A 27098-nucleotide genomic window follows, 5' to 3' on the forward strand; every position below is an offset into this window, starting at 1 on the left:
GATAATTTACAGAACTGGCGAATCTTTGGCTGTAACACTATTATTTCATACAAAGAAGTGCGCTTCAAGAAGACTGGGCAGGGAAAAGAACACATCTCAAAAGAAACTTACTAAGAAGTTCTGCTTTCTTTACCACGGCTTTAATGTAATCAGGTCTCTGTGTCAGTGCTTTATCTAATAAGGTTTTTGCTTTCTCTTGTGTAACCGGGTCTTCAAGACAGACTGTTGCCAACAGCGTAAGTGTCTGCGCGTTTGCTCCCAGGGTTTTGTATACATTGTTAGCCATAACCATTGCTTCACGGATACTGTTAGATGCAAGATAACATTCAATGAGGCCTGAAGACCGAAAGAAATGTGTCAGTTAATTCACATTAGTATTGGCATACAAAACAGACCCCCTCAGTCAATTATTTGCTTTACAGCAGCACCCACAAGCCACCCTAAGAAGCAAGTAACTGAGAGAGATTCAGTGACCTCTGGTCCCAGAGATCACCAATAGCAGAGCCAGAAGCTAGATGAACACCTCTCAAGTTCAGCCTCTGCCAGCAGAGGTATTATTTGTTTAGGGGAACTTTCCCTCCTCCTGATTCTTTCTTTTTTGCATTTAAGGAACAATATCCAAATCCTTCCATTTGCAGGCAGTTATACAATTAAAGGACAGCATTCCTGAACTTAGTCTTTACGGTAATAGAAGTGGAGAACCACAACACAAATTATTCTGCTCATAGGACATGAAGGGAGAATATATCCATTGAGTGGTGGGCTGGAGAAGCCAGAAAAATCAGATATACCAGAGTCCTCCATTCTGAGCAAAAGAAAAAGAACTGGAAAAATTGCCTTTACTGAGCAAGAACCAGAGAGAGATCTCAATAAATCACTGGGAGTACTCCAAACAACCCTCGAACAATACAGAAAGAAAACCACCACTGCCTGCACCCCCCAGGCTGCCTCACTTGCATGCCTCATGCTCTTTTTTTCTAAGCTTGTATGGCATTTGTTTTTTGCCTTCATTTCAGTATGCATGGATCTGCCCTCAATTCCCTGCAACTCCTCTCAGTCTAGAACTGCCTAGTATCAGCAGAGCTGACAGTAAGCAAGGGAAGTGGGACAAATGTGTGTGAGAAAAACGATCTAGGATCTGGTATACGAATCAGGATGTTTTTAACCCTGTTTCATCCGATGATTTTGTCAGTAACTACTGGCATCGAAGGCCCTGTGTGTATTTTTACATCACAATTGTATCCCAACAGATACACACACATTTCTGCTGAAGTTAATTCTTTCAGTGGTATTAATTTACAGTCTGACTCTTCAGTTCCTGTGTATAATTTAGCTTCTTCTGAAGAGCAAACTGAGCTCTTTATAGATTTATTATAAATATATCCGTTGACTTATGCAGGGTAATTCTAAACTACCTACTTATTTCCCAAGATTTGCATCCATCAACTTCCAGTATGGAAGTAGAAATATTTCTCACCACTGGCATCCTTTGCAAATCACTATTTATTTGAAACTGCAGAAATCTTTTAAGATCTAAACAGTTTCCCTTTTGAGATTCTTTAACAAAAGTTGCAGAAAAGCCGTAATCAAGTTCAGTTTAACTGCTCTGCTCAATTTTTGGAGCTTCAGCTGTTGACAGTGAACCAAACACTTCTCCTCCAAGGCTTTAGACATTTCAATATATAAGCCAAGTGAGTTGCTATGATTACCTGAAGTGTGGTTGGGGGTGAAAATGGCAGGCCTACCTACCAGCCATACTGAACAGACTATGAAGATCACTGAGACTAATCTATTATAGCAACTGTTTGCAATCCCCACCATAACACCCTATTAACAAATGAATCCGCATATGAAAACTACACTTCAGTTCAGCAACCTTTTGCTGTAACTGCTTATCTGCAAATGTCAGAAAACAGTATGCCAAGACCAAAAGGCAAGCGGCTTCTATTTGATGCTTCAAAGCTCTCCACATCAAGGGATGGTTTTCAAGAAAGCTTAAAGTAAAATTTGTATTAAACTCTGAAGACCTCTGCAAGAAGGTTTGCTCCGCTAAGAGTATTTTTTTTCTGCCTTACAGTTTGGTAGAAGATGATTTACCTAGGCAATGATGCGCCAAGATTAAAGCTTCCAATGGAACTAATCCTAGAGCTGGCAAAGAATCCGTTTGTGCACAGATTAAGCATTACGCCAACTTAACAAGCATGCGTCTCACTACACCAAATTCAAATCAACTTTCTGCTTGACAAGCATGCATTCATTCTCTCTTTAATACTTTCCTCTTCGTTTGCTGTGATCTTTACTTGGCAGCTCTTGCAATGTCATTCACCTACTAGAAAGCAAAGGCATACATCAGAAACTCTGTGCTATTACCATGCCTTCATGGAACCCACAATAGGGCAGCTTCTAGCTTTGCTGCAACTATGACACCACTATATTCTACCAAAGCCCTATCAGTACTGGGTATAAAGCATTTACTTTACTCACCTTCGTAACAGTCCAGCCTGCAAGGTGCAAGACGTATTGCCTCCCGGAAGTGTATAATTGCCTCCTGGACTCGCACCATGTTCCTAAGAGCAGCTCCTTTCAGCAGTAATGCTTGGACACTATTACTGTTGAGCTGAATAGCTTTGGCTCCCAAATACAAGGCACGAGAATATCTCTTACTGTAGAAACTATGGCACCTACATAAAAAGAGAAAAACAGGCAGCACAACACTTACGATTACTATACTCATTCATGGGAAGCTGAAAAGGAAAGTTATTGGTAAAACTGTTCCTAGCAGGCAAACTTACTCAAAAAGCCATATCTGATATTTATTGGCTTTTGCAAAGCCACTGATTTAAGTACTAATTGTTACACAAAACTATAATGCATTAACTGTTAACGGACTTGATAGTTCCAAGGTGCTTAAAGGTAACTAGATAAAAACAGATGAGCTATTTCTAACAGAGTAACCTAAAGGGATTCTGGAGGGCCCAGGTCCAGCACTTAAAACAGCCCAAAATGCCCCTTGCCCCTTTCCCTTGTACAACTCACCTGAGAATGCTCAGAAGGATCTACTATAGCCACTTATACCCTGTAGCAGTCCTATTCCTCCAAAAATGTGCATAAATTCTGGGTAAATCCCTGAACATTAGTTACTGAAAAAGACACAGCTATTGACTGCTTGTTACTGGAGGAGAAGCAGGAGCAAGAGGGCCCTCTCACTTTTTAGCTCTACAGCCCATTGGATTCAGTGCTTGCCTGGGGGGGTGGAAGAGCCAGATTTAGGCTCCCTTTACCCAGAGGAAATTTGCACTTGACATTTCCTTGGAAAATACTCAAACCACCAGGTCACAGCCTGAACTTGCCAAGGCAATCGCCTCCCTCTTATGGAAACTGAGTAGCTGACCAAGGAAGATATGTATAGCTAGAGGGAGAGCAACCCAGTAGGAGTATGGCTCAGAGAAGTGCACTTCCCTAGAAGGGAAAAGGCCTGGGTTTTGGCCCCTGCTCCTGATAAACAAAGGAGAAACTATTCCACTGCTGTCTGTCTTATTACCCAATAGCTATAAAACACAAAAAACACAGGAACACTATTAGGAAAGTAGGACTACTACAGAGCTTAAGTGACCAGAGAAGAGCTCTTCTGAGCATGATCAGAAGGACAAGAGTTAGAGGGGATCTAAAATCTGCATTAAATGGTTCAAAATACAAAATTGTGGAGCTACATTTGGCCCAGAATGTCTGCAACTGGCAAAGCAGACTCTCAGACTAATGACACCGTATCTCCCTTCCCCAAACATGTTGATGCTCTTAAGAGAGGCTCACTAAATCGCAGGGGAAGCAGAGGAAAAAAAAAGCAGAAGACAGTTACCCAGACACAACCCATGGCTCTGCGTGCTGGTCAGATATATTGAAGAGTCGGCAGCCCAAGTTCTCCACATCTTCTAGGCGACCTTCACGTGCCAATAAATAGCCATAGACGTCCATCCCTAAAAGGAAAAGCTTTAGGAGCAGTTGTACTGTTTGAGCTGCCAGTCATGACATTTCAAATTTACATTTTATGAAGATTTAAGGATCCAATGGAGTTCACCAAAAGGTATCAGCAATTTCATACTACTGCATCTCAACTCTTCCTTGATCATACATGTTTTGGGACTAAGTGACAAAGGGATAGATGCTCATATACAACTAATGGGAAAAGGAGGAAACAAAAACTGGTAGAAAGTTAAAGTATGAATGTTTCTACAAGGTTTCCGCCCCCAAGGACCATTTCCAAGGGGCAGTCCATGGTGGGCCACATCACAGGCTCAACATGGCCCACAGGCCACACACTGGGAATCCCTGGCTTATACAGAAGGCAGAAAACCCACAAGCTTCTTAAAGTAATTAATTCTTACTTTGTTTCTTTGTAGCTAGCAATTCTACCTTCTTGGGTACTACCATTTGATGATGGATAATGATGGACAAGGCAAAACTCCTATTTTACATTAAGTGACTGCCATCAACTACTTGAGGTACATTCAGAAACTATAAGCAGACAAAACTCTTGTTGTAGAGGTGGTATCTTTTATTAGCTCTTCAGAAACTATACACATTTCATACAGATGAACAGGTACATAAACATTCTCATCTGTGCTAATATTTACAAGGTTAACACATTAGTATAACATTCCTTAAAGATTTACAACTACTCACCTTTTATCAGATAAGGGTCCAGCATTTGTGCCTGTTCAAATTTTAGAATTGAATTTTTATTGTCTCCAGCTCTGAAGTACAGGTCTGCCAAGCTCCCCAACAGATCCACGTTATCCCTCAGCAAAGACTTTTTCTCTAATGAGCTAACAGAAAATAAGTGGCCATTTAACATTGTACCTTGTTATTTACCATTCACTGCTATGCACTTCCTGGAGCCTACAGTTTGTTTCTAATAAGTAACCATGGGTTTTTGTTTTTTTACAAGCACAGATGTGACAATCAGTAAAAGACCTACGATTACCAAAAAAACAGTACCACTTAACTACAGCCCTGCTATCTGCCTTTGCTGATTGAATACTGCCCGCACACTGTGTGAAAATGCATTCAAGGTTTTCTTGAACACACATACGCCTTACCCTGCTTGCTGAAGGCTGCCAAAATGGAATAGTGAGAAAGTTTTTTAGGCAGCAGACCTCTACCAAAATATCCTGCTGCCAGAAGCAAGCAGCATTTGCTAAGATGGTGTGTGCTGCCATGTTAAACCTCAGTGTGTCATCAAAGCATATCTTAGACCCACTAAAAGCTTTACAGACCATCACTAGTAACTTGAACTACATCCAGAAGCAAGAAGTTAAACAGTTCATAACATGAAACACTAGGGAGGTGGGCTCACAGTAACTTGCTTTTAAAAAGGTTTGCCACAAACTTTGGCAGTAAGTCTAGAATATCATTATTTTTCTGCTACACAGACTTCCAAATCAAGATTCTTCCAATACGGGGGACACTCTCCTCCTCCCTCCCCCACCTGAGATGTTTCGTTTGGCATCTGCCAAAATCCAAGGAATGTTTAGAGATTGGAACTGCATAGCCCTACACAGCACAAAATTCATACCATACCATGTCAAACAATGTGTTTAAATCTATTAACATCCTATGCAGAGTAACGATTCAAGAACACTTTAATTCACCTTGATTCTTACCAGATGGTGTTGATTGCTCTGGTGTTATCTCCAGTGTGCACAAAAGCATATGCTTTGATCCACACTGAAAGCCAGTCCAAGTTGGGGATACTCTGAATTACATTCATTGTCATAGAGGCCACTTCTGCACCTTTTACTGAGAGGGAGAGCAAACCTATTCAGAAAAACACACCAGTCAAGTTTCAAGTAACCAATGCAGTTGGTAATACAAGTTAGCTAACTGTTTTAAAGAATGACAATTTAATTGCTTTGTAAACTTATACAGATTATTATAAATAACTGCCTGTATAATTCCTAGATTGTATTTGCTCATTTACTAAGTCTCAAGCACTGCATGTCGGTAATAAAATTGTTTAAGATTAAATATTTAAGTATTTGGTAGAAAAAAAGAACTCTACCTAGTATAGCATCAAGCGCTAGAGGACACTGCCTCAGCACTTCTTTATAGCTTGTAACAGATGACCGTTCCTGACCTGCCTTCTTGTACAAATTTGCCAACATCATGTTAATCTGTAGAGAGAGAGGGAAAAAAAGAAAAAAAAAAAAGTATTGGCTGTGATGATAATCCAGTCTACAATTATGTAGGGCAGAGGTTCATCACCGAGAGAAGGCCCTAGATTCATTATAGCCCCATCTTTCCAGCTCTAAGTAGAATACAGAAGTTATGAACCCAGCTTTACAATTCATTGTATCCTGTAAAATAAGTGTTTCTTCTGATTCAGAAGGCAAAAACTGAGGTAATCCTTTTATAGTTGCATAAGGCCTCTGAAAACCTCAGTTTTGCATATATTAAATCCTGATATATGCAACTATCTACATACGTGGAAGCGATACCTGACAAACAGCTGCATCTTACGTTGGTTTCCTTTTACCAGCTTTCTCTACATAGTGAGGAAAGGCTGCCAGAACTGTAACCTTTGGGAGGTGGAGGTTTTTTATTTAGGTTCTGAATAACTTAACTGCTCAGGAAATAGCTTAAATTCAGGTCATTGCAGCTAGCTTTTGTGGCACAGTTATTTTGGTTTGCTGACATACAAGGGGAAGAAACTGCTTGGCCTCTCAATGTTTTCATTTTTGTGCAGTAAGCCTGGCTTATGGTAAGACACCTTGTAGTTAGTTACACTGGCCAAAATGTAATGCTAACAGTCAAACCTCAGTTAAAGTGCACAAGGTGTTAATGGTTCAAGAGATTAACTAGATGACAGAGCCAGCAAACAAAAGACTCAACATTTTTGGCTCTGCATGCTGCTGTGATCTAAATATTTAGCACTACATAAACTACCATTAAACCAGGGGAGAAGAATCTTGAGGGAACATAGTTGCTGGGTTTTTCCCTTCTATTCATCAGGCCAGGAATTTTCTTCAGCCTCAAGAAGCACACGCTGCTGAGGTCACAACAGACAGCAGCACTTCGTTTCCTACACAAGCTGTCCTCCTAGCAGCATTCAGGAATCTGGTGGGAGGATCACCACACTCAGAGCTAGGGTATTTACCAGCACAGCAATTAGTCTTTGTCTGGAGGAAAGTAAAAACCAGGTATGAAAGGTTTTGGAGTGTTAACAGACTACCAGGGAAAAGCAGAATGTTTGTAAGTCTGGTAGAATCCTCAGTCCTAAATGAGTTAGACACATACCACTAGAAGTTAAAGGGTCTATTCTTCCTCTCACAGGAGAGATTTTGTAATTCCCACTAGTAAGTTACTCACTAATTTTCACAGGAATTAACTGGGGAAGACACACAAGTGTTTAGTTCCTTTTACTTAGGTGATTTTTTTCAAATAAAATCCATATAGCGATCTCCTGCTTTAAAGAAAATGAGCTAAATAAACTTAGCTAGTATAAACTACTGAAGGAGCATTTCCAAATATCTCATGTGGACGTTGCAACCACAAGTGCCAAGGGTTGATGTCTTTATATATACAAAGCTAGATTTGCAATTCTGGCCAAATGTTAACATTCAGCTCCAAATATACCCAAACTACCCTCTCAGCAGGGAGAGGTAGTTAGCTGCCTTAGTCTGATGGTACACAGAAACCATGACAGGGCGGCACTTACAGCATAACTCATTCATGGGCATAAGCTTTTGTTGGCTACGGCCCACATCTACTACGTTAGATGCATGTGAGGAAGGTAGGCTATAGTTTACAAAAGATCATGCCTTTCTGGTATCCGTGCCCTCTTTAAGGTGCCACCCTGCCCTGCCCTCTGTCCTCTCAGACCAGAAACACATCCAGGGATTTACCTTTGGGGTTCTTTGTCTTGAAGGAATTCCATCCAGGATAGCAATGGCATCTTTATCTTGCTTCAACATTGTGTAACACTCAGCCATTTTATATTTCACTTCAATTTCAGATGGCAGACACTAAAATAAAACAGATTGCTAAAATATAACCTCTCAAATGCTGTTTTAACTATATGAAAAGAAATGGCTGAATCATAAGTTTTCTATCAGATTTTTCATTAAAGATAAATAAAGTGCAAGGAAGATGGTAAGCTGTACTTGCATAACTCAGGCTATTTTGTAGCTTCCAAATGAAAACTGTAAATTTAAGAAGCAAAATTTTGGCCCCAGGTAACCATCTTATGTTTTTCATGAGTTCAGCGCCATTAGTAGTTAACCAGTCTAAAAATTCAGGCTACTTTAGTATAGCAATGTTATAATCTAAAGTCACAACATGAACACACCAACAGCCCAAGTACCTGACTTTGTGGAGTTGATGCAGCATTCCCAGTAGAGGGTCTAACTTTTGAAGTTTTACTTAAAGCCTTCTTCTGCTGCAAGGCCATTGTATACTTACTTACAGCATTCCTATACTCCTTGTCATGAAAGAGGGAGTCTGCATGATACACAAGCAGCTGGTACTTTTGAGAAGGGGAGAATAACTCCCTGGAAGAAAAAAAAAAGTGATGCTTAACTGAACTGTCTGATGACATGATACGGACAAATTTGCTAGAACCTAAGTTCTCAGTGTTAGGAAGGAGGCCCTTAGCTATGACTCAGAAGTGGAAGACCTAGGAGTGCAACATTTGCACCTTTCATTCACAAGCGTTTTAACCCAAGGCGAGAATAGCCTTAGCAACCCTAAGCACGTCTTTAATGACTCCCGAGCGGTGAATACTGGGTGCATTTACATGTTCTTAAATGCATGTCATTATGGCGCATTAAGTTTAGTACCTGCAATAAAATAATAGGTATTAACTTAATGCACTGTAATCGGTGCCAGTGCACATTAGCGCAGATGAACATTTTTTGTGACGTTAATGTACATTAGACTATGTCTACTGTACATTAGCATGGTTTTTGCCAGCCGCCCTAATGCGCAGTAGAATTAGTCTAATGCGCATTAAACATCTCATGTAGACGCACCCTCTGTGAATCATCCTCTTGAAGAGCAAGCGGACTTGGATTTTAGAATCAGTACAAATCTGGAGCGATGCTCAAACTTGTGCCTTTACAGCACCGGTTCCCAAACCGCGGTACACGTACCACCAGCGGTACGCGTTCACAGATTTATTATAATAACTTTATACGACAAAAATGTGCTGGTGCCACATAAGTTTGAACTGAAACTTTTTTGGTGGCACTTAAGTTTGTATCGTTTTAAACTGACGACGCGCAAACCGCTCCTCTAGAGACAACGCTGCCGCTGCTATCCAGTCACGCGGTACTGAACCCGTCACTATCTCGGTTAAAACATCTTCAAAAAACTCTGTTCGTGATCCGAAGACATCAAGAGATAAAACGCGTGATTTCCTTTGCCGGGTTAGTCGTGCCCGTTCAAAATCGGTCCCTCCTTCCCACCTCGAATCTGCCCGGCTTCAACTCGCTTCTTGTTACGCCGTTCTCTGTTAGGTTAAAGGGAGTTTTTTTGGACCCAAGATTTTCTTCCACTGAAGGGCTTCACTTACTAGCCCAGGCCGTGCTCAACCTCTGTTTTGAGAAGGGCAACAGAAGTCTCTCAGGATGAGCTGTTTCCCCCAGCCCTTCAACCATTTTGGGGGCTCCCTGCCAGACCCTCGCTCCAAGTGCAGCCCCCACAGCGCACGGGACGATCCAGCCCCGGGGGAGGAGCAGGGACAGGGGGGCGCGGCCAACGGCCAACCGTCAACGGTCAACCGCCAACGGGCGCCCCGCCCCGTGACTCACGGGTTGTTGCCGCTCATGGTGAGCAGCAGCCCGCTGAGGATGCGCACGTTGGAGTGCAGCCCGGCGGCCGCCATCTCCCGCACGTGCTCCACCACGCTCATGTCGGCGCTGAGGCGGCTCCGGGCGGCTGAGGCGTCGCGAGCCTCCAAAATGGCGCCGCCGAGGGGGCCTCGCCCTCAGGAGGATATAGGAGTCCGGGGATGGCGCCTGTACCCGCGCCTCGGATTCACGCCAGCGGCGCTGCTGCTGATGCCCGCCACTGAGACCTCCCTCCCACCCCCTCTGCCGCGCGGCCGGGCACAAGTGGCGAGTTTTGCAAGCAGGCACTAAGGAGGGCGTCTCAGGGGTAAAGCCGATTGCGCATGCGCCGAGGGAGGGGGGGGGCGCGCGCAGTCGCCAGCTGGTGGCCGGCGTGCGCGTGCGCAGTGGGACTCGCTCTCGTGCGCAGCGCTCGCCAGCTGTGCTCACACTGCCCTTGTGAATTCAGGCCGGTTGCTCAGTCAGTGACAGAGGACAGGAACGAGCAATGGCTGTGGCTGGGGGGAAGTGGAACAGGACTCGAGAGGGGTGTTTCCCAACCAGCGTGCCATCAGCACTGAACAGATGCAGAGTTTTGTCACGGCAATGAGCTACAATAGGTATGAGGAAGGGGACTGCCTTAACAAGTGTGCCGGGGGCAATTGTTATTAACGCAAGCGAGCCTTGGGCTGGAAAAGGGGGGGAAACACTGCTGTAGATCTCCGCTTTTAACTCAGGGAGACAGTTAGACATGGCCAGCGCAGCAGAAGGGATCTTGTCTTTCTTTCCTTCGCCCAGGGTGGGCCGATCCTCAGTCTCCTCCATCTGAACGAAGAGGTTCAGGATCAGCGCTGCTGCGCAGGCTGGTGCGTTGGGTTGTGGCTGGCGAGACTGCAGGGGCAGCTGGGCGGAGCGTGGCACTGGTAACTGCTGAATGAGCATTGGTGCAGAGGAGCACGGCCCTGCTACAAAGAGCTGGGATAAACGAGTATGGGTTTGTAAACTGCAGCCCTACTATTAGTTCTACTCAGCTTTCTACAGGAGCACTTCCCTTTTCCTTTTGCAAGGGCTTAGTATGAAAGCCACAGCACCAAGCATTGGTTACTTAAGCATAAGACAGAGCCTCTGGCAGCACTATACTACTGGGTGCATTGAGACTTCAATCACCCAGGATCTGATTTTTTTTAGGAGGTGCAGAATACCCTCAGCCACCCTTCCCGTTCCAGCCTTCTCTGCCAGTAGCTGCCTAATCTTTCATCCTCCTAAAACATCAAAATTTGAGCAACTCAGTTTACTGCTGATGGTTTCATATTCCAGCTGTAGACATCCCATCCAAGCGTTCTTCTTTACTAGCTTATCAGTCCAAAGTATCGTTCGCCATTTTTTGAGTGTTCCAGCTCTAAGCCATCCACTCCCCTTTCTGCTCCATCCCTGTTTAGTGTGCAACACTTGCCTGAGAAGAAGAATGCTATGAGGTGATCAACACTCGATGTCTTCTGCAAATCTCCCTTAATTAGAACAACAAGTTACACCTATATGTCAGCGGTTGCCCTAATGCAACTATATAGCCAATGGCAGCTTACAGCCCAGAATGACGCCAGTCTTCACGCAGGTGGCATCATTGCCACAGTGCTCACTGCAATATGATCTTCATTGAAAAACATCTCACAGAAGAGAAAGTGGCCTGAATAAAGTCTTCAGGGTCAGGATCCCTTGTGTTTAATCCAGCAGAGAGAAGACAGAGAGAGACTTCCCACTGCAAGGGTGGCACTCTGGAGTCCCAAAGTAGGATGGACCAGCGACTGAAGTAGGGGCCTGGATCTCAGGGGGAAGTCCTGGCCACATTCAGTGGCATCGAGAATTTATCCCAGGATTCTACTCTCTGCGCCTGTGTAACCCTGGGTAGCCATTTACCCTTGCATCTCCTTCCTTTCCCATCTGTATTATTTAGACAGTAACCCTTGTCAGGGCAAGAAACATTTCTTACCACAGGTTTCTACAGCTCCTATAAAACAGACCCTCAAATTTACTTGAGGCTTGCTGGCACAAACATAACAAAGCAAGCTTTCATTTTTGTATAGCTATCCACGTTCATAAGAGATAAAACAGGTATCATGTGAAATAAGCTAAGTTTATTAGAAAAAGGAGTAAAATTCACCATGCTTTACAATACAGCCTAAGTGGCAATGACTCTAGCCAGCAGAGTAACTGCAGGACACATGTAAGACACATTATATATGAGGCAACTGATAATAAAAGCAGCATTGATCTGAAACAGCATGTTAGAAATGGTTTATTAAGCACCAGCTTAATATTGTTCACTTACAGGATTCAAGGGTCCTTTTGCTCCACCTCCCCGCATTGACTGACAGCTTTCCCTCATAAGCACTTATTCTTCCTTGGTACAAAACATGTATGAAGCAAAAGCAAAATATTTTTTACACCTTGCTGTAGACTGCTTAACCTTGTTGCCATTCCTCTTTGCTTCTTTACTGTCCTGGACCTGACAGGCTCTTATTCATGAACTGTCTCTTCACAAAGCAGATCCACCACTAAGAGAGAAATCCACAGTGAGATGATATACCAGAGGAGTTTCCAAGTAAGCAGTCTACATCAACCAAGCAGGACTTCTGTGTTCTGCCTGACACCCACTATGTAAAAACCCCACTCTGCACAGACCGGGGATCCAGTTTTCAACAGTGGCTTTAACTGGAGTTTTAGGCACTCAAGGCAGGCAATACAGGATAATTCAGATTGTAACACTGGGACACTTGCATTAAAATACTCTTTAAGGTGGTTGTTTCAATGTTAGCTTCCAAGTATCTTGCTTATTTGGAAAAAAAAGGAGAGACATACACACCTCAAAGTGTACTGCATGCAGTTCCAGTCTAGATCTGGAAGCTAAGCAGTATTTGGGGAGGTGGGGGGTGGGTGGAAATTGTCTTTAAAACTCTGAAATCTTTTCAGTTATTTCTTTCCCAGAAGTGGCCATTTAAGAAAGCCCCATACTAGTTGTTTTAAAAAACAAGACTCCTTGCCTTTGATGCACAAGTCTCTGGACCAGACTCTAGACATCAGGCAGTCAACACTCATTTTGAAACATAACTAGCTCAATAATATTGAAGTTACTGTTCAAAACTGGCCTAAGCATCTGAGCAAATATGCAAAATGCATCTACCCTAGGCTGTAACCTCTTCTCAGAAACAACACACCAAGGCGGGCAGAAATGAAAGGAAGGAGTTAACTTAGGGATGAGTGAAGTCTGGTCCATTCAGACCCATAGTGGACTCCCATTTCCCAGCAGCCTCTGACTGCCTCACTGCAGCCAGTTTCCATGGAGACCCCAGAAGCAGTGGGTCCAGGGTTTCCATGGAGACCACCAAGCAACACTGGCAGGGCAGTGGCTGGGCAGGCAGCTGTTCCAGGGCCAGGAGCTTGTGGCAATGAGTGGGGGCTGCAGCCAAGGCAGAGCGGGGCATGCAGGTAGTGAATCATGGCTCTGCCCCAGTTTGGACCATGCTGTCACCACTGCAAAATCCCACCCCCAGCCCTGGAGCAGCTCTCTGCCAGCACTGCCTGGGCTGTCTGCATGGAAACCCTGGCCCCACGCTGGCACAGCCCTACCGCTCCCAAGATCTCCATGGAAACCGGCCCCAGCGACACTGGGAAATCTACTGGCCAGATCCACTGTGTGGCCCATCCCTGCGTTAACCAATACATCCATTAGCAAAGTGCTTTTCCCCACACAGGAAGAACTGCATCGTTCACTATGGAAGAGGCCAAGTACCCTCAGTACCAGACGCGTTCTCTTCTATGCAGTTGAGTGTGACCAGCTGGGACCTAGCACTTTGCAGGACTGACCAACAAACAGACTGTTGCCTCTGTGTTCTTGGACAGGATGCTTCTGCCTGTGCAGCCTAGCCTGGCTTTTGCTACCATCTCACTTACAGACTCATCTAAATCACAGGGCGCTACCCTCCTATCCATCTCCCTGCTGCCTCTGACTTCCGTTCTCCAAACACATGCCTTAGGGAGCAAATCCAGAATTATTTTCTTTTCCCCTGAAGCTGACATTCCCCGCATGTCCACTAATCAGGAAAAAAATGGAGGCCAAAAAACTGGGATTAAAAAAAAGAAAATGTATTGACCAGTTTGTGAGAACAGCATCTTACCTTGCTAGGTTTGTCACTTTGGGGATCAAACACCTTTTCACAAAGCCTAAGTCCAGTTTCTTGTCTCAGCTGCTGTAAGTAGGCCCTCATCACCTCTGGAAGAGAGCATGGACCAATACAGATTGGAGTGTGCAGTGTACTGTGTAAGACTAGTTCTGGCAGCCAACAGCAAAGCCATCTGATATGCTGGCTAAAGAGTGGATTAGCAATGTCTGCACCCCTAGCATCACCTTCTGTTTTCAACACTTACTGAGCCAGGTTTGCTTAGTCCTGAGCACAGCAGGGTAAATTACCACAGTTTAGTTTCCCGTGTTGTGGGATTGGAGCAGAGCTGCTCACTTGACAGGATTAGCAGGGATACAGCATAGTAACTCTGTCCCAAACTCAGTCAGTCTGACTCCAGGTACACAGAGAAAGCAGGATCACTGATTCACAAGGCTGTTTGACAGCCACAGAAATAAAGCAGGCTGTTGGATCCATGCTGTAGCCTGAAGTTAAGCGACAAGGCTGCTTTTGTTCTTACCGTCCTCTTGCTTGTTGGAAGGTTTGACATAGATGGCATTGAGTGGAAAGCCAGGCTCCCCAGGTATCGGGAAGTTAGTGATTCCCAGTGTGTACATTTCCTTTTCTCCTTGGCCTTTGGAATTACACTGGAAAAGCCAGGAAAGAGACCAGTTCAAACATACCGAGAGAAGCTGTACCACTTTAGATATAAAGTATGTAGCTTAACTAGGATATTGATACGTAATACTCAGGACTACCCGTGGGAGAAAATACTGAATGTGTCTTATGTATTTGTCCCCGATTAAATGAGAAGAGTTTCTTTACACAGTTGGGGGCCCTGTGCACTTACTACAAAACAAAAGGTTTTCTGAACTACCAGGGGCTCTGGCAGTCGGGCCTGAAGCCAGCTGCACGTATAGACTGTACCGATATAAACCCTCCTTGGTTAGTAGTACAAAGTACTTTCTAATAGATGCACCAGTATAACCCCCGGTGTGAACTGTGTTATACTGATATAAAAGGAGCCTTATACCAGTATAGCTTATTCCTTTATCCAGATAATACCAGCAGAAACATTCTAAGGCATGTTTATAACTACACATACACTAAGGGCTTGTAATGGTTTATGTATATTGAGCTAGTCTGTACCACGGAAGTTTTACTGCCTTGACAAGCCATAAAATCTAGTAACATGCCCGAACACCAATGTGTAGCCCCTCTGGCTTAATTTGTGGTGTGTACAGACATATCCAAAGGCTAAGTGCAGCATGCAGAAGAAAGCAAGACTAGAATATCCCCAGTGAGTCTTGAAGAGGAGCCCAATACTTTCAGACATGATGTGGGTGAGGAACAGGCAGAGAAAACCTGATGACTAACAGGGTTATTCTGGACAGATGGGTTGAGGGGGGAGGGGGAGGACCAGCTGAAGAAAGGAAGTCAGAAGAGTTGATGAGACCAGAACTGATGATCGCATCAGAACTTCACGCTGCCTTTTGGCCCAACAGGGAAGGGATTTAAAATGAAGAGGAAGCTATGAGCATTTCCCCCCTTAAAGCAGGGCAGTGCTGGCAGGCCCTCCTGCAGACACATGGCCTATGTCAGGATACTAAAGATTCAAGAATTACCACACCTGCAGGATGGGGTGGGGAGCACAGCACTGGGTCCCCACAGCTCCTACCATTCATTAAGGCTTTGCCCAGCCAATTACCATTTTTATAGAGAAGATAATCTTAACTAACCCATAGCCGAGAAGGGTGGCGAGCATTTGGTGCCCAGGCACTAACTGCTAGCCAGCAGCATTTCTGCTCATGCAGGTTTTCCAGCTGCCTTAGGGCAACCAGCAGATCAGGCATGTTTTTGTTGTCATTTATTTTATTGCCCTCCTCCAGCTTAGCTCTGGGATCTTACCTTCTGCAGCTTTTTCAAGCACTCGGAAATGTAGAGAGTTATGTAGATCAAGGTTCTGTCAGCCTCATTCTGCAAAATAAAAAGCAAGCACAAGCCACCATTAGACCAGGGGAGGACTTTACAGTTGCCAGGAGCAAGACTAACATGCTCAGTCCCTAGTCTCTTCACAGAGATGCACTGACAGCACTCCTGAGGAGTTTCCTCATCCTTTAGAAAGGAAAACAATTGTTTCTTTGCATTTTTACCATACACAAAAAGATATAAACTCTCAAGGTGGTCACACGTGCTGCAGTGAAACAGTTCTATGTTTAAGCCAAGTCCCAGCCTCCACAAATGTGCACAATACCTTAAAGGTACATTTCTTACCTTAATTTCATAATTTTTGAAGAAGACATTTGCTTTGAAGTAGTAGATTGCTTCATCAATAATATCTGTGTCCTTTGCTAACAAGAAAGAGAGGGAAAGTTAACCAAGATGCAGGTGTACAGGACTGGCCGAGACGCACAGTAAAAATTCCACTGTTTCTTTTCACTAGTCTGTAGAAAAATAAAATCCTTACGAAATATGATGCTACAGATAACTTATCCCAGTTCTCAGCAAAGATTTGATAGCAGTGGTAGTGCTGTGGTCATGCCCCATATGACTAACGTGCCTTTATTTGCACAAAGGAGCACAGGCTACAGCCACTCGCCACTTGAACAGCAATGAGTTCAAGCTTTGTACTTGCCCAAGTAAAGCAAGCAGCTTTGTTTTGTCTGTTTTTGCCGTGATTGCTCGGTAATTCCCAATGGGTCTTTCAGTCGTTAGTGAGAAATAACAACAAGTCTACTATCATTACAAGAGGATGTTGGTTATAGCTATCATAACACCCTCTGAGATCAGGTCTAGGGGAGGAGGGGAAGAAAAAGACTAATTTAAAATTAATCAGGAGAAACATAATCCTTCACCTTCCTCATTTAAAAAAAAAAAAAAAAAAAGAGAGAGAGATAACAAGCAAGCTCATAACATTAGATCCAGCAGGCTTTGGGTTTCACCAGTTGACACAAACCACCTAGATCTAGAGGTTGGTCCCTTTCAGCATTGAAATGGTATAATGCTGTGGAGCAGTTGTGGAAAACAGAGAGGCAAGATAATGAAAGAGCATTAAAACAAGCACTAAATAAAGCCTTCCCTGTGGTTTTTGAACAATTTTATCTAGACACCATCACTTCCGGGTTCTCAGTTCTACTTTGAAGGAAGTTACAACTACAGGGCCTGCCTCTCCCATTTCTCACTGTACAGAGCAGAGGCACTCTTCAGCGTTGCTGCTTTTTTAGCTGAAGACTATGCTAATTTTTCACCCTCTTAATTGAAGCTGCATTTCTCTAACACAACACATACCACTCATCAGCTACCTAGTGAAAACCATACCCGAGAGGCCACAGCAAAACTTGTCCTCCTGCACGACAGCAAACCTAGCTTGAAATGAATGAGAAGCTTAAAATAAATTTTAAAAAAGCAAAGCAATTAGAGAACCGAGAGCTGGATCTCCTTGGAGACTAAGCTTTGGGTCTTTGAAGGCATGAAGAGAGAAGACAAACCAAAATGCTTTGAGCATTTAAAAGACAGATGAGGAAGTCACTGCATTCGCTATTAATCTAGACCGAGAGGCCCCACTCGGTCAGGGCAACCACAAAGTTTGTTTCTACCACATTATTCATGCTGCCTGTGCAGCACACCTTGTTCCTTGCCGTCTACATCTACTGCAAGCTCCCTGGGACTGTGGATTCTGCATTTAAGCAGCGCCTGGCAAAAATGGGGCTCATCTCAGCTGGTCCCTAGACCCTACTGGAACAAGCAAGCGACATTCTCCCCCTCACGCCCTGACGCTACTCATGGTATAAAAAATATGCAGTTGTGGCCCCTGTCCCAGGGAGCTGGAAGGCCCCAATCCAGCAACTGATCGGTGCAGGCAGAACCGCGTGCCTATCCAGACCTGTTAACACAGACAGGATTTCACATGGATCTGCCCACACAGATCTAATTACAGCAGCAGAGCCCTGCCATCACCAGACACACAGACAGCCTGACAGAAGCCAGGCTGCAGCCAGATTTTGACCTGTAATTCCTAGAGGCAAGAAGTGGGCCTGAACAAAGACAGAGGGAAAGGAAGCGGCCATTCACGGGGAAAGGAACAACCCACGACTGCAGGTGGGGGGGGTTTGCAGAAGAGTTAAAGCAAGGGGACGATACGGGGAGACAACGCTCGAGCCGACAGCTAGACGTGAACGGGAGCCAAAAAGGAGAAGTCAGATGAGCTAGCTCACTGGTTGGAAAAGGACAGACTGCATCACCACCAACACACTGGCCCACATTCACGCGTAGGAGGGTCATCGGCACAGTTTTGCTCCTGTTGTCCGGACACAGCGTGCACCAAACCCAGGCATTAAAAGCTCATCTCAGTTTGCAAAGCAGCGGTCTGCTCCCTCGGCAGCTCCTGGCATTTATGAGGTTTCTTGCTGGCTTACGAGGTGCCTTGAAGGAGGCTACCAAGCGCAGCACCCATAAATGACGCAAGTCTTCATGATCTCTCCTGGGTCGCAACCAGCTTGGATAGGCTTTGCCCAGCGGCGGTTCCCCAGGCCGCGGAGCTTTTCCAGAGCCCTCAGCCAGCCCCACCTCCCACAAGAGGCTCACTTTAAACCGACGCAGAGCAAGAGAAAGCAAGGGGCTGCCGCCGACCCCGCCGCAGCGGAGCGAGGGTCCAGCAGCACCGGGGGGAGAGGACGGCCGGTTTCTAGCCGCCTCTTGGGGGGCGCAAGCCCGGCTGCTCCCCGAAGGCCTGCGCTGCCAACCCGAGCAGGCCGGACACCTACTTTCCCGGGGCGCCGGTCCCTTGAACTGGCTGCGGATGGGCAGCAGGGCCATGTTGCCCACCATCTTGGTGTCCGGGTCCATCAGCGTGGAGTGGTAGGCCTGCGGAGAGAGGCAGAGGCTGGGGGCGGGGACGCGGCGCTCGGAAGCAGGAAGTGCCGCGCCTGGAGGGCGGCCGCTTCCGGCCCCGCCCCGGAAGGGCGAGGGCGGATGCAAGCCCCGCCCCGTGGGCGGAGCCAGCCCAGGAGCGCGGGACCCGGCGCGTGGGGGAGACCAGCGAAGGCTGGGGAGGTTGAGCAGAAAGGAGACGAGCAGGGTCCCTGGCTCTCCACAGCCACAGCGACGAGCCTGATGTAGAGAGAGCCCTCATCTTCCACATCTAGAAATATAGTTTAATAATAATTATATTAAAAAAAAAGTCTGGGTGAGACCAGGAAGCAGACGGGCTGTTAGCCTGGCCTGGAGTGGGTGCTGCGCCTGGGATGCGTCCACGCAGAAACAGTGGTTTAGTTTGTGTTTCTAGACAGCACCACGCTGCCGCCCTGAAGGCAGCCCCGGCTCTGGTGCCCGCGCCTCCAACAGGAGGGGGAAGAAAATATTCATCGACGAGCGGAGATTTAACTTCTTCACGTTCCTGCCAGAAAGGAAACTAAGGGTTGCAACTGTGTCCGAATCCATCCCGGGAAGTTATCAGCACACCAAAGCACCCGCAACATGGACATGCCCGTGTCCTTGCATTTACGGTGCATAAATTTTATATTGAGAAGGCAAATGCACATTTATATTACATTTTTAAAAAACCCGTTGGACTGCTGTATAATTCAAATTTAACATTTACTGTTTATTTTAATGAATGCCTTATCATTTATCTCCTGGCTGACTCTCAGCAGTTTGTCTCCTGGAGATTTGTATCTAATTCCTGGAGACTCCAGGGCAATCCTGCAGGGTTGGCAACCCTAGGAAGAACTAGAGAAGGACAACAAGGATAACGAGCAGAAATGGAGGGGCTGCCTTTGAGGCCAGGCCTGCTCCACTTAGGAAAGAGGCTTGAGGGGGGCCAGGAGAAGGGTTTACAAACTACCACATGGAGAAGAGGAAGTGAATAGGGATTTATCAGACTCCATCACCTGACAAGATGGGGGGGGGGAGAGTCACAACATGAAACGAGGTGGAAGTCGGTTTAAAACGAGCACACAGATATTCTTTTTTACACAGCGTGGAATTGAGGCGTGGAGCTCACGGCCACCAGATGTGGAAGGTGATAGCCTAGCTGGATTCAAGAAGGAACTGGACACATGCTTCAAAGGAAGGGGCACTGCCACTGTTGCGCACAGCAGCGAGGGGCATGGCCTCTAAGCAGACCTTTCTGGGTCTTCAGTGCTGGAGATTGCAAGAGAGGAACAGAGGAAAAAACCTGGGTCAGACCCAGTTCAGTCTCTCTTCCAGCACCCACTCTCTGCCCCCGTGCAGCACAGGAGACTGGGCAAGACAGACCTATGGTCTGACCCATCGTTCGCAGCTCTTATGTACTTAATCATTAATGTTAGCATTACATACAGCTAAATTCAGCAGCTCCTATTCAAGTAGCATACGCACTGAGATCCATAGTCCTCTAAGGATTAGTCTGATCCTTAATGCATGAGGGAACATGTTAGAAGGACCGCTACATACATAGAATAGGTCACTGACTGGATTAAGCAATTTAAAAGTGACTTATAAAGGGCCCCTGTATGGATTTTAAACAAACACCAACTGCTACTCTATTCCTCGTCCACTGTTAAGATATGCCCCCGAAGTCTGAAAATAAGGGTGAAAAGCTGGTCCACCAAGCTTCACAGCACAACTTCCATTATGAACACCCACTGTCCTTCCTTAGCAGCTGTCCTATCCAGTTCTTTCCCTCCTCTCCCTAATGCACCTGACATTGGCGTAGCTGATTTTATCTAGCGCCTCATATTATATACAGAATCAAACATGCAATTCTAGCCTTCTTCCTACAACCTCCCTTAGTGAAGTGCAATGCATTGGGATGATATAAAGCAGGGGTGCCCAACCTGCAGCATGTACCACAAATGGCATGGGAGCCACTGTCTGTGGCACGCAACAGATCAGGGAGGAAGCAGGGAACACAGTGGCAGATGGGGCAGGGAGCAGAAAGCAGAGCAACAGGTCAGACAAGGGAAAGGGATTGGGGCGGCATCCAGGGAGGATGCAGAGCTCACTTTTTGGCAGATGTATCACAAAGGTTGGTCCCCACCCACACAAAAGATGATCGACATGAATCTGAGGTGACTGAATTACTCACAAGTGGGAGAGCCACAAATGAGTTATGCAAGTCTTTCCAAACAAGCATCCCTGTCTCTCACCTGCTGGTCTCTACACAGTGCACGGGGCCCAGCTGTACAAAGGGTTTGAAGGCAGGGGGAAACCTGACTGTGATCCAGCAATCAGTGATGTGATCTGAAGCTCTAATGTTACACCCCAAGTAAAAAGTGTGAAGCCTAAATAACGTAATAGTATCCCTAAAAACATACCAGACAAGACTTATAGCTGTGTTAAAATGTGCAGAAAATTGAAATCTGAACATGAACAGCCGTAGTCTTACAAAAGAGGTAGTTAAAAGGAGAAAGAGCTATCACTATTTTTCCTGTACAAACTATATATTGTACACAACAGTATCATTATTCAAGGAATGAAATTTAGGACACCCCAAAAAAATCTTTTTGCACATCTACATATTTTACAGAACACTACGGTTTCCTGCAGGAAATACTGCTTGCAACTTTCGGAATGGCTCCATAAATTTAAAATATCAAGTCAACTTTTTAAGCCAGATTTCCCTTGCAGAGAACTTACCATTAATTAGGGAATTTCAGAACATCTGGAAGATAGAGGAACACTGTCAAGCTGCCTAAATCTAAAATGTAGATTGTTTAAAAAAAATAAAACTGGTGATGAATTAATAATATTCCATGGACCAACTGGCACCTGGTATAACCAGGGACAGCAGTGTTGACTTCAACAGAGTTGCATCTATTCATGCAAGATAGATTGATCACCAGACTCCTATTAGCTTCAATATTTAAAAAATGTTAATGGGGAATTAAACGCTTCCCTAAACTGCAACCCAAGAGCACTCAACTGATTTACGACAAGCTGAAGACTGAGAGAGAGAACTCCATTTTAAGTTGTCTAAATGTAGTGAAATACAAGCATTGAACCAAAGGCAGAAATGGTTAAACCAATTATATTTTTTCATCCCTTGGTACAAGTAATTAGTTGGCTTGATAGAAGCTATTAAAAAAAGTCTATGTTTTTTATTTTGACAGTGCTCCTTTACAACCACTATACTTTTCAAACAATTCAATATTCTGTAAGAATGCTATTTATGCCAAAAATATGTACATGCAAAAATGAAAACTACTTATTGATGTAATGATGTGGAAGATAAAGGATTAATTTCCAGCAGATTTACAAAAGTTTTCCACTACATATTTATATATTTAAAAAATAGTCTTACAAATATATTCTGAGATATATTTTTAACTTATATTTTACAACCAGGCTATTCAACTCCTCTTTTCAAATGCACTCTCTCTACTCGTCCACTTGATCTTGAAAATATTCATCAACAAGAGAAGATTTAACTTCTTCACAATCCTGCCAGAAAGGAAATAAAGAAGTTAGCATTCAGTTCCATTTCCTTCTGTCGCTGCAGTAAATCCTCTGTTCCATGACATTTTTCCTGCAGTAGGAATGAATGCGCTAACACAGTTCCACACCCACACATTATAAGGAGCGCTGAAAAGCAATTTGGTTTCAACAGTCAACCTAGAAACACCTTGCTGCTAGTTACCATGGATCCAAATCTAAATTCAGGGATTCTATGTATTCAAAGAGTGCAGAGCAAATGTTGGGGTTTTTTGAGTGGAATAAGGTGGTAGGAAGTATTTGTTCTGAATAACAATGCAACTAGATATGGCTCTGGGCTGAGTCTAAGACGCATCCCTTACTGTGTTTCGTACCTGGTTCTTCTTATTCAACATCTCAGACAGAACTTGTTGGACTTGTGGCAGAAATGATAGGGCAAGGTTGTTTGACCAGAGTCATGCAGGCAATCAGGAACAATGGCCACAAACTGACGGAGAGCAGATTTAGGTCGGACATCAGGAAGAACTTCTTTATGGTAACGGTTGCCAGAATCTGGATTGGGCTTCCAAGGGAAGTGGTGCTCTCCCCTACCTTGGTGGTCTTTAAGAGGAGGCTAGACATGCACCTGGCCGGGGTCATCTAACCCCAGAGCTCTTCTTTTCGGGGGGGGGGGGGGGTCGGACACGATGATCTACTGAGGGGTCCCTTCTGACCCAAACTTCTATGAATCAAAGTACATGAACCTAATGGCTTCTTCCCTCTTCTGGCTTAAACATTATTCTGTGAACTTTCAAGCCCAGTACAATGCAGTTTTCAGATCTGCAGAATGGTGTCAAAAAGAACGTATTTATATCCACAAGTGTTCCAGAGACCAAACGTTATGGTTAAGTGACTACATTCTTCCCTACCCAGTGCTGAAAAATACTGGCCAACTTTTCCTCTATTTCCTCACCCCTTCTTGCCACCATCAGGAGCCAGGTTTTAAAATAACACCAATGCCTTTTAAATGCATTTAAAAAGGCATGTTTTTAAATTTCAGATCTTAAGAAACAGATGTCCTTTACCTTTGGCTCTTTGAATTCTAGATCTTCCCCATACTGAATAGTAAAGTCTATGTGCTGCAGCACTATATTTATGCTTTCCTCATCAGAGCGGTCATAAGGTAAGAATCGGACCATGCTGTAGTCATCAATCTAGAGGAAGGATTTCAAACGTGTGGTTAGTAGAGGATGTGATGAATTGATTATTCCCTTAACAGAACAGTCAAGAACAACTAAATGTTATTTGATCCATGCGCACCTCTCTTAGGTGGGGATGCTAACGCAACAACCTTACTGGGCATGGAAACAAGATTCAAAGCCACGTAGCAAATCAGTGGCAGATTCAAGGTGAAAGTTCAGGAGCTCCTGAGCTGCCAGCCCTCTTTTCCATCTACAATACCATACTGCCTCTCAGAATTGTTTAAGAAATGAGGATCCCTGACACAACCACATTCACATTGAATTGGTTACCACATACTGGATGGAAACTCTGGGGCTGAATGGAAACATGCAAGAAAATTCAACTTGCTATTTTTATTCAAGAATTTGAGAATCCTCTAGAGCCCAGCAATACTAATACATTTGATGTGCTAATACATCATTTTAGAGAAAGACCAAGACAGACGTTCTGAATACTGTACATTATCTGCAGGGAGACAAGGGGTTGTATAACATGGGTTATAATTTTCAGCCCTTCACTACTGAAGAAGTCTGTTTGTCCCAGTTAGGACTGAGAGAGCCCCTTGTGCTTACCAATCCACATATGGCTGTAGTCAGTTTCTTGAACATTTTGCTTTTTAGTATATTTGTGGAATCTTCAATCAGAGGATACATATCTGGATCCAAGTACCTGAAACAAGTACCGACATTAACAAGAATATCTGTCAAGGACTCCAAATAATTTGAGGTTCTTTCAAAAAACTGCCACCACTGTTTATGTTTTGGAAATGTTAATGACATTAATTTTAGCAAGAAAACTTACCTGCCACCGTTATTTAAAAAAAGAGAAAAGAAAAGATTTTCACACACACACAATTAGTTTAGATTATGATTTCTGGGAAGAGACTGCTGATTGTTTTCCCATTTCCTCCTTTTTCATAGCTTAGATTATGATTTTAAATAATTTTGTAGAGAACTGGGAGAGAAGTCTCTCTCTCGTGATTTTAGCTTAAAAACGATCATTGGCATATAAACCTAAGGACTGTACCGTCAGCCGTATCAAAATAGCACAGAAGAATGACCTCTAGCTTTGCTTTGAACTAGAGAAGCTCAATTCAGAATGATCTTACTGTTTGCCAAGGCAGTTCTCTATAGAACAACACATGCATGTATATACCAGAAGTTAAATCTCAGAATGTTGTGAGACTGTTTTACAGTGTCACAGCCATTTAAATACAAGGTTCAATCTAAAATACCTACTCCCCACACAGCATCCCAGGAAGGTGGATATTAATGGTGGGAAGACATTGTCTCAAGACATCAAAACAGAGGACAAAATCCTCAGAACTTACTTTTCAATTTCTTTCTTAGCTTTCTTGCTTAGCAAATCCATTTTGGTCATGATGTTGACTTGTGGAATCTCCAACGATATCATTGCACTGAGGGCTGCCAGGACACCAGAGATAAACTTAAAAGAAAAAATGAAGAATGCCTCATTTAGAGACAGACCAACTCAAATTTAGCATGCAGCAATAACTGAGGGGTTCGAAAAGCACCAAGCAAGCACTGTGGTGAGGATCTTGTTCTCACATGCAACTAATAACCAACAGATTTAAAACATAGAAGGCATCTATTAGCCAGAATGAAGACATCTGCATGTCAAAGTCCCACATGTAAAACGACTACAATTTGCTCCTCAGAATATCCTACAAGGGTTGTTTCTTCTTTTCGTTCATTCTTCCTACACCCATTTTCCTTCCTCCCTTTTTCGGTATTGCATTTTAACCTCCTTCCCCATAATTGCTTTTCTTTCTAATCTTTTCCTACATACCCAGGCTGACATACATACATGCAGGAAACTTTAGTGGACGGGCAATAAACTATCATATGGAACACAGCAGGAGAATCAGCATCCAGGCATAAAGCCCAGTAAGATGAGTGTCTTTACTGGGAGAGGGAGGCATCTCCCAGGACCATCCACATGAATCAGCCTCTAATGGGAGCCTAATACATCTGAAGTTCTCCATACAAAGCTCTCTCTCTCTGGACTTTTTGAGCACTAATTTTCTTCAGGTTACAGAAGGAAAGTGACTGACTTAAGGCCACATGGCAAGTCAGTTTGAGATGGGGGATTAGCACCCCCGCACCCCCACCCTGAAAGACAGTTCCCAGACACCCACAATATTCCAGGCACAGGACATTAACAAAGCAGAAACACACAGTTTTTTTCTGACTGAAGAGATTTCAGATTGCTTTGCAACATGGCAAGTCATTCCCTCAGATTTCATGGTCTTTTATTATTATAGTAGGGCTTTTCTCCCAATGTTTACTATAGATTTGAAGCCAATACCTTAAACGATTCCACCATAAATTGGGAATCAACAAGAAAAACTCCACAGACACGGAATTCCCACTGCTGCAGCTGCTCCACCAGCTGTTTCATCACTGGCAAGTGAGTATAGAGCTCAATCTGACCTAGGACACACAGTCATTAAAATGCAGGAATGTAACTCTAATGTAGAGGACAAAAATACATGTCACGAATTACGTATCACATAAGCAAAATGTTAGCTTACCTGGGCAGTCAAAGAGTATATAGTCATCCTCTACGTGTCCAAGGGATTCCTCCAGCCAGTCAAAGTTATTGGCAAAATATTCCATGCAAAACACTAACCCTCCATTTGGACCAAACCTTAGAGAGTCGTCTTCCATAACATCATCCACTTCGATCAGCTCTCGGATATCTGGAACAAGAGCTATGCATCAAGGCTTTCTGTATGCTTACTACACTAAATGCATATTCCAAGGTAAGTTACTACAACACATGCAATTCTTAAAATGAACTCCAGATCTCATTGTTTTTAAAAACCTGAGTTAAAAGTAGTTTGGGACACTATAACTACCCCCTCCTCCCCCAGTCACCCTACATATGTTTCTGATTTTAAAACACCACTTTTTTTCCCCAAATGCTTTCCCCTGTGCTAGCACATGGAAAACCCCACCAGGAGCTCACTGAATACACCAGGAAAACATAGAAAACCAATTATTTCCAAGAAGCTCATTAACTGCTGCGCAGGCTCATCAGGAAAGCTAGTCTTGCAAATGATGCCTCTGTATCTTTAAGTATGTACATGCACACCCCCCTGAGAAAGTACACTTAAATTAAAACCGATTTAGAATCTGGAAGGCGATATCAAACTAGAACAGGCGTTCACGCTCCCTTTCAGCATCCATCCTGCACTGCGTGACACACATACTGGGCAGGATGGACCTACGGTCTGACCCAGTAAATGGTAATTCTTATGTTCTTATATAAAGCAAATTCAGGGCACTGAATGGGACTTATGCCTCATTAAAAGGTGCAAGAACTCAGTTCTAGCGAAGAAGGAATCAGTGAGTCTTGATTGTTTTTGGTGCTGCTGAGAACGGAGGAAAGACACGCGGCACGCACAGCTCACCTGCCATGACGGGATAGTTGAAGTATTCTG

The 27098-nt window shown here is 44.2% G+C and overlaps 3 protein-coding genes across 5 annotated transcripts in view; all 3 read right to left on the reverse strand.

Moving 5' to 3' along the window:
• The window catches only part of ANAPC7 (anaphase promoting complex subunit 7), a 12046-nt gene extending 2029 nt beyond the window's left edge, over positions 1–10017 (reverse strand). The window contains exons 1-9 of one of the 3 annotated variants that reach the window (XM_006015209.3): positions 9807–10017; positions 8360–8546; positions 7902–8021; positions 6059–6170; positions 5661–5814; positions 4681–4823; positions 3857–3974; positions 2485–2681; positions 112–336 (exon numbers count right to left, since the gene is read on the reverse strand). In XM_006015209.3, coding sequence (XP_006015271.1) covers positions 112–336; positions 2485–2681; positions 3857–3974; positions 4681–4823; positions 5661–5814; positions 6059–6170; positions 7902–8021; positions 8360–8546; positions 9807–9907 — 1357 coding nt within the window. In that variant the 5' untranslated portion in view covers positions 9908–10017. Of the gene's footprint in view, positions 1–111; positions 337–2484; positions 2682–3856; positions 3975–4680; positions 4824–5660; positions 5815–6058; positions 6171–7901; positions 8022–8359; positions 8547–9568 lie in introns of all 3 variants that reach the window. The other 2 variants (XM_025199409.1, XM_025199414.1) reach the window with 2 other exon arrangements.
• A 1919-nt stretch (positions 10018–11936) lies between these two features.
• On the reverse strand, positions 11937–19482 carry ARPC3 (actin related protein 2/3 complex subunit 3). Its single transcript, XM_025199885.1, has 7 exons — positions 19468–19482; positions 18763–19108; positions 16274–16350; positions 15908–15976; positions 14520–14646; positions 13997–14091; positions 11937–12376 (listed from the first exon to the last, which is right to left on the reverse strand). The coding sequence occupies exons 1-7, from the start codon at positions 19480–19482 to the stop codon at positions 12314–12316; spliced, it is 792 nt and encodes a 263-aa protein (XP_025055670.1). The 3' UTR covers positions 11937–12313.
• The window catches only part of GPN3 (GPN-loop GTPase 3), a 9248-nt gene continuing 1256 nt past the window's right edge, over positions 19107–27098 (reverse strand). The window contains 7 exon segments of the mRNA XM_006015213.3: positions 19107–22420; positions 23476–23604; positions 24205–24301; positions 24963–25078; positions 25961–26085; positions 26187–26354; positions 27069–27098. The exon segment at positions 27069–27098 is cut by the window's right edge and continues 23 nt beyond it. Of these exon segments, the coding sequence (XP_006015275.1) occupies positions 22358–22420; positions 23476–23604; positions 24205–24301; positions 24963–25078; positions 25961–26085; positions 26187–26354; positions 27069–27098 (728 nt within the window). The 3' untranslated portion in view covers positions 19107–22357.

Source organism: Alligator sinensis, unplaced genomic scaffold (genome assembly GCF_000455745.1).
Source record: "Alligator sinensis unplaced genomic scaffold, ASM45574v1 scaffold628_2, whole genome shotgun sequence".
NCBI lineage: Eukaryota > Metazoa > Chordata > Crocodylia > Alligatoridae > Alligator > Alligator sinensis.

Coding starts and splice junctions, on each gene's coding strand:
- ARPC3 (XM_025199885.1), bottom strand. Junction 15,977..16,273: donor TCAAAAATTATGAAATTAAG/GTAAGAAATGTA, acceptor TTTATTTTGCAG/AATGAGGCTGACAGAACCTT. Junction 14,647..15,907: donor GCTTGAAAAAGCTGCAGAAG/GTAAGATCCCAG, acceptor TGGCTTTTCCAG/TGTAATTCCAAAGGCCAAGG.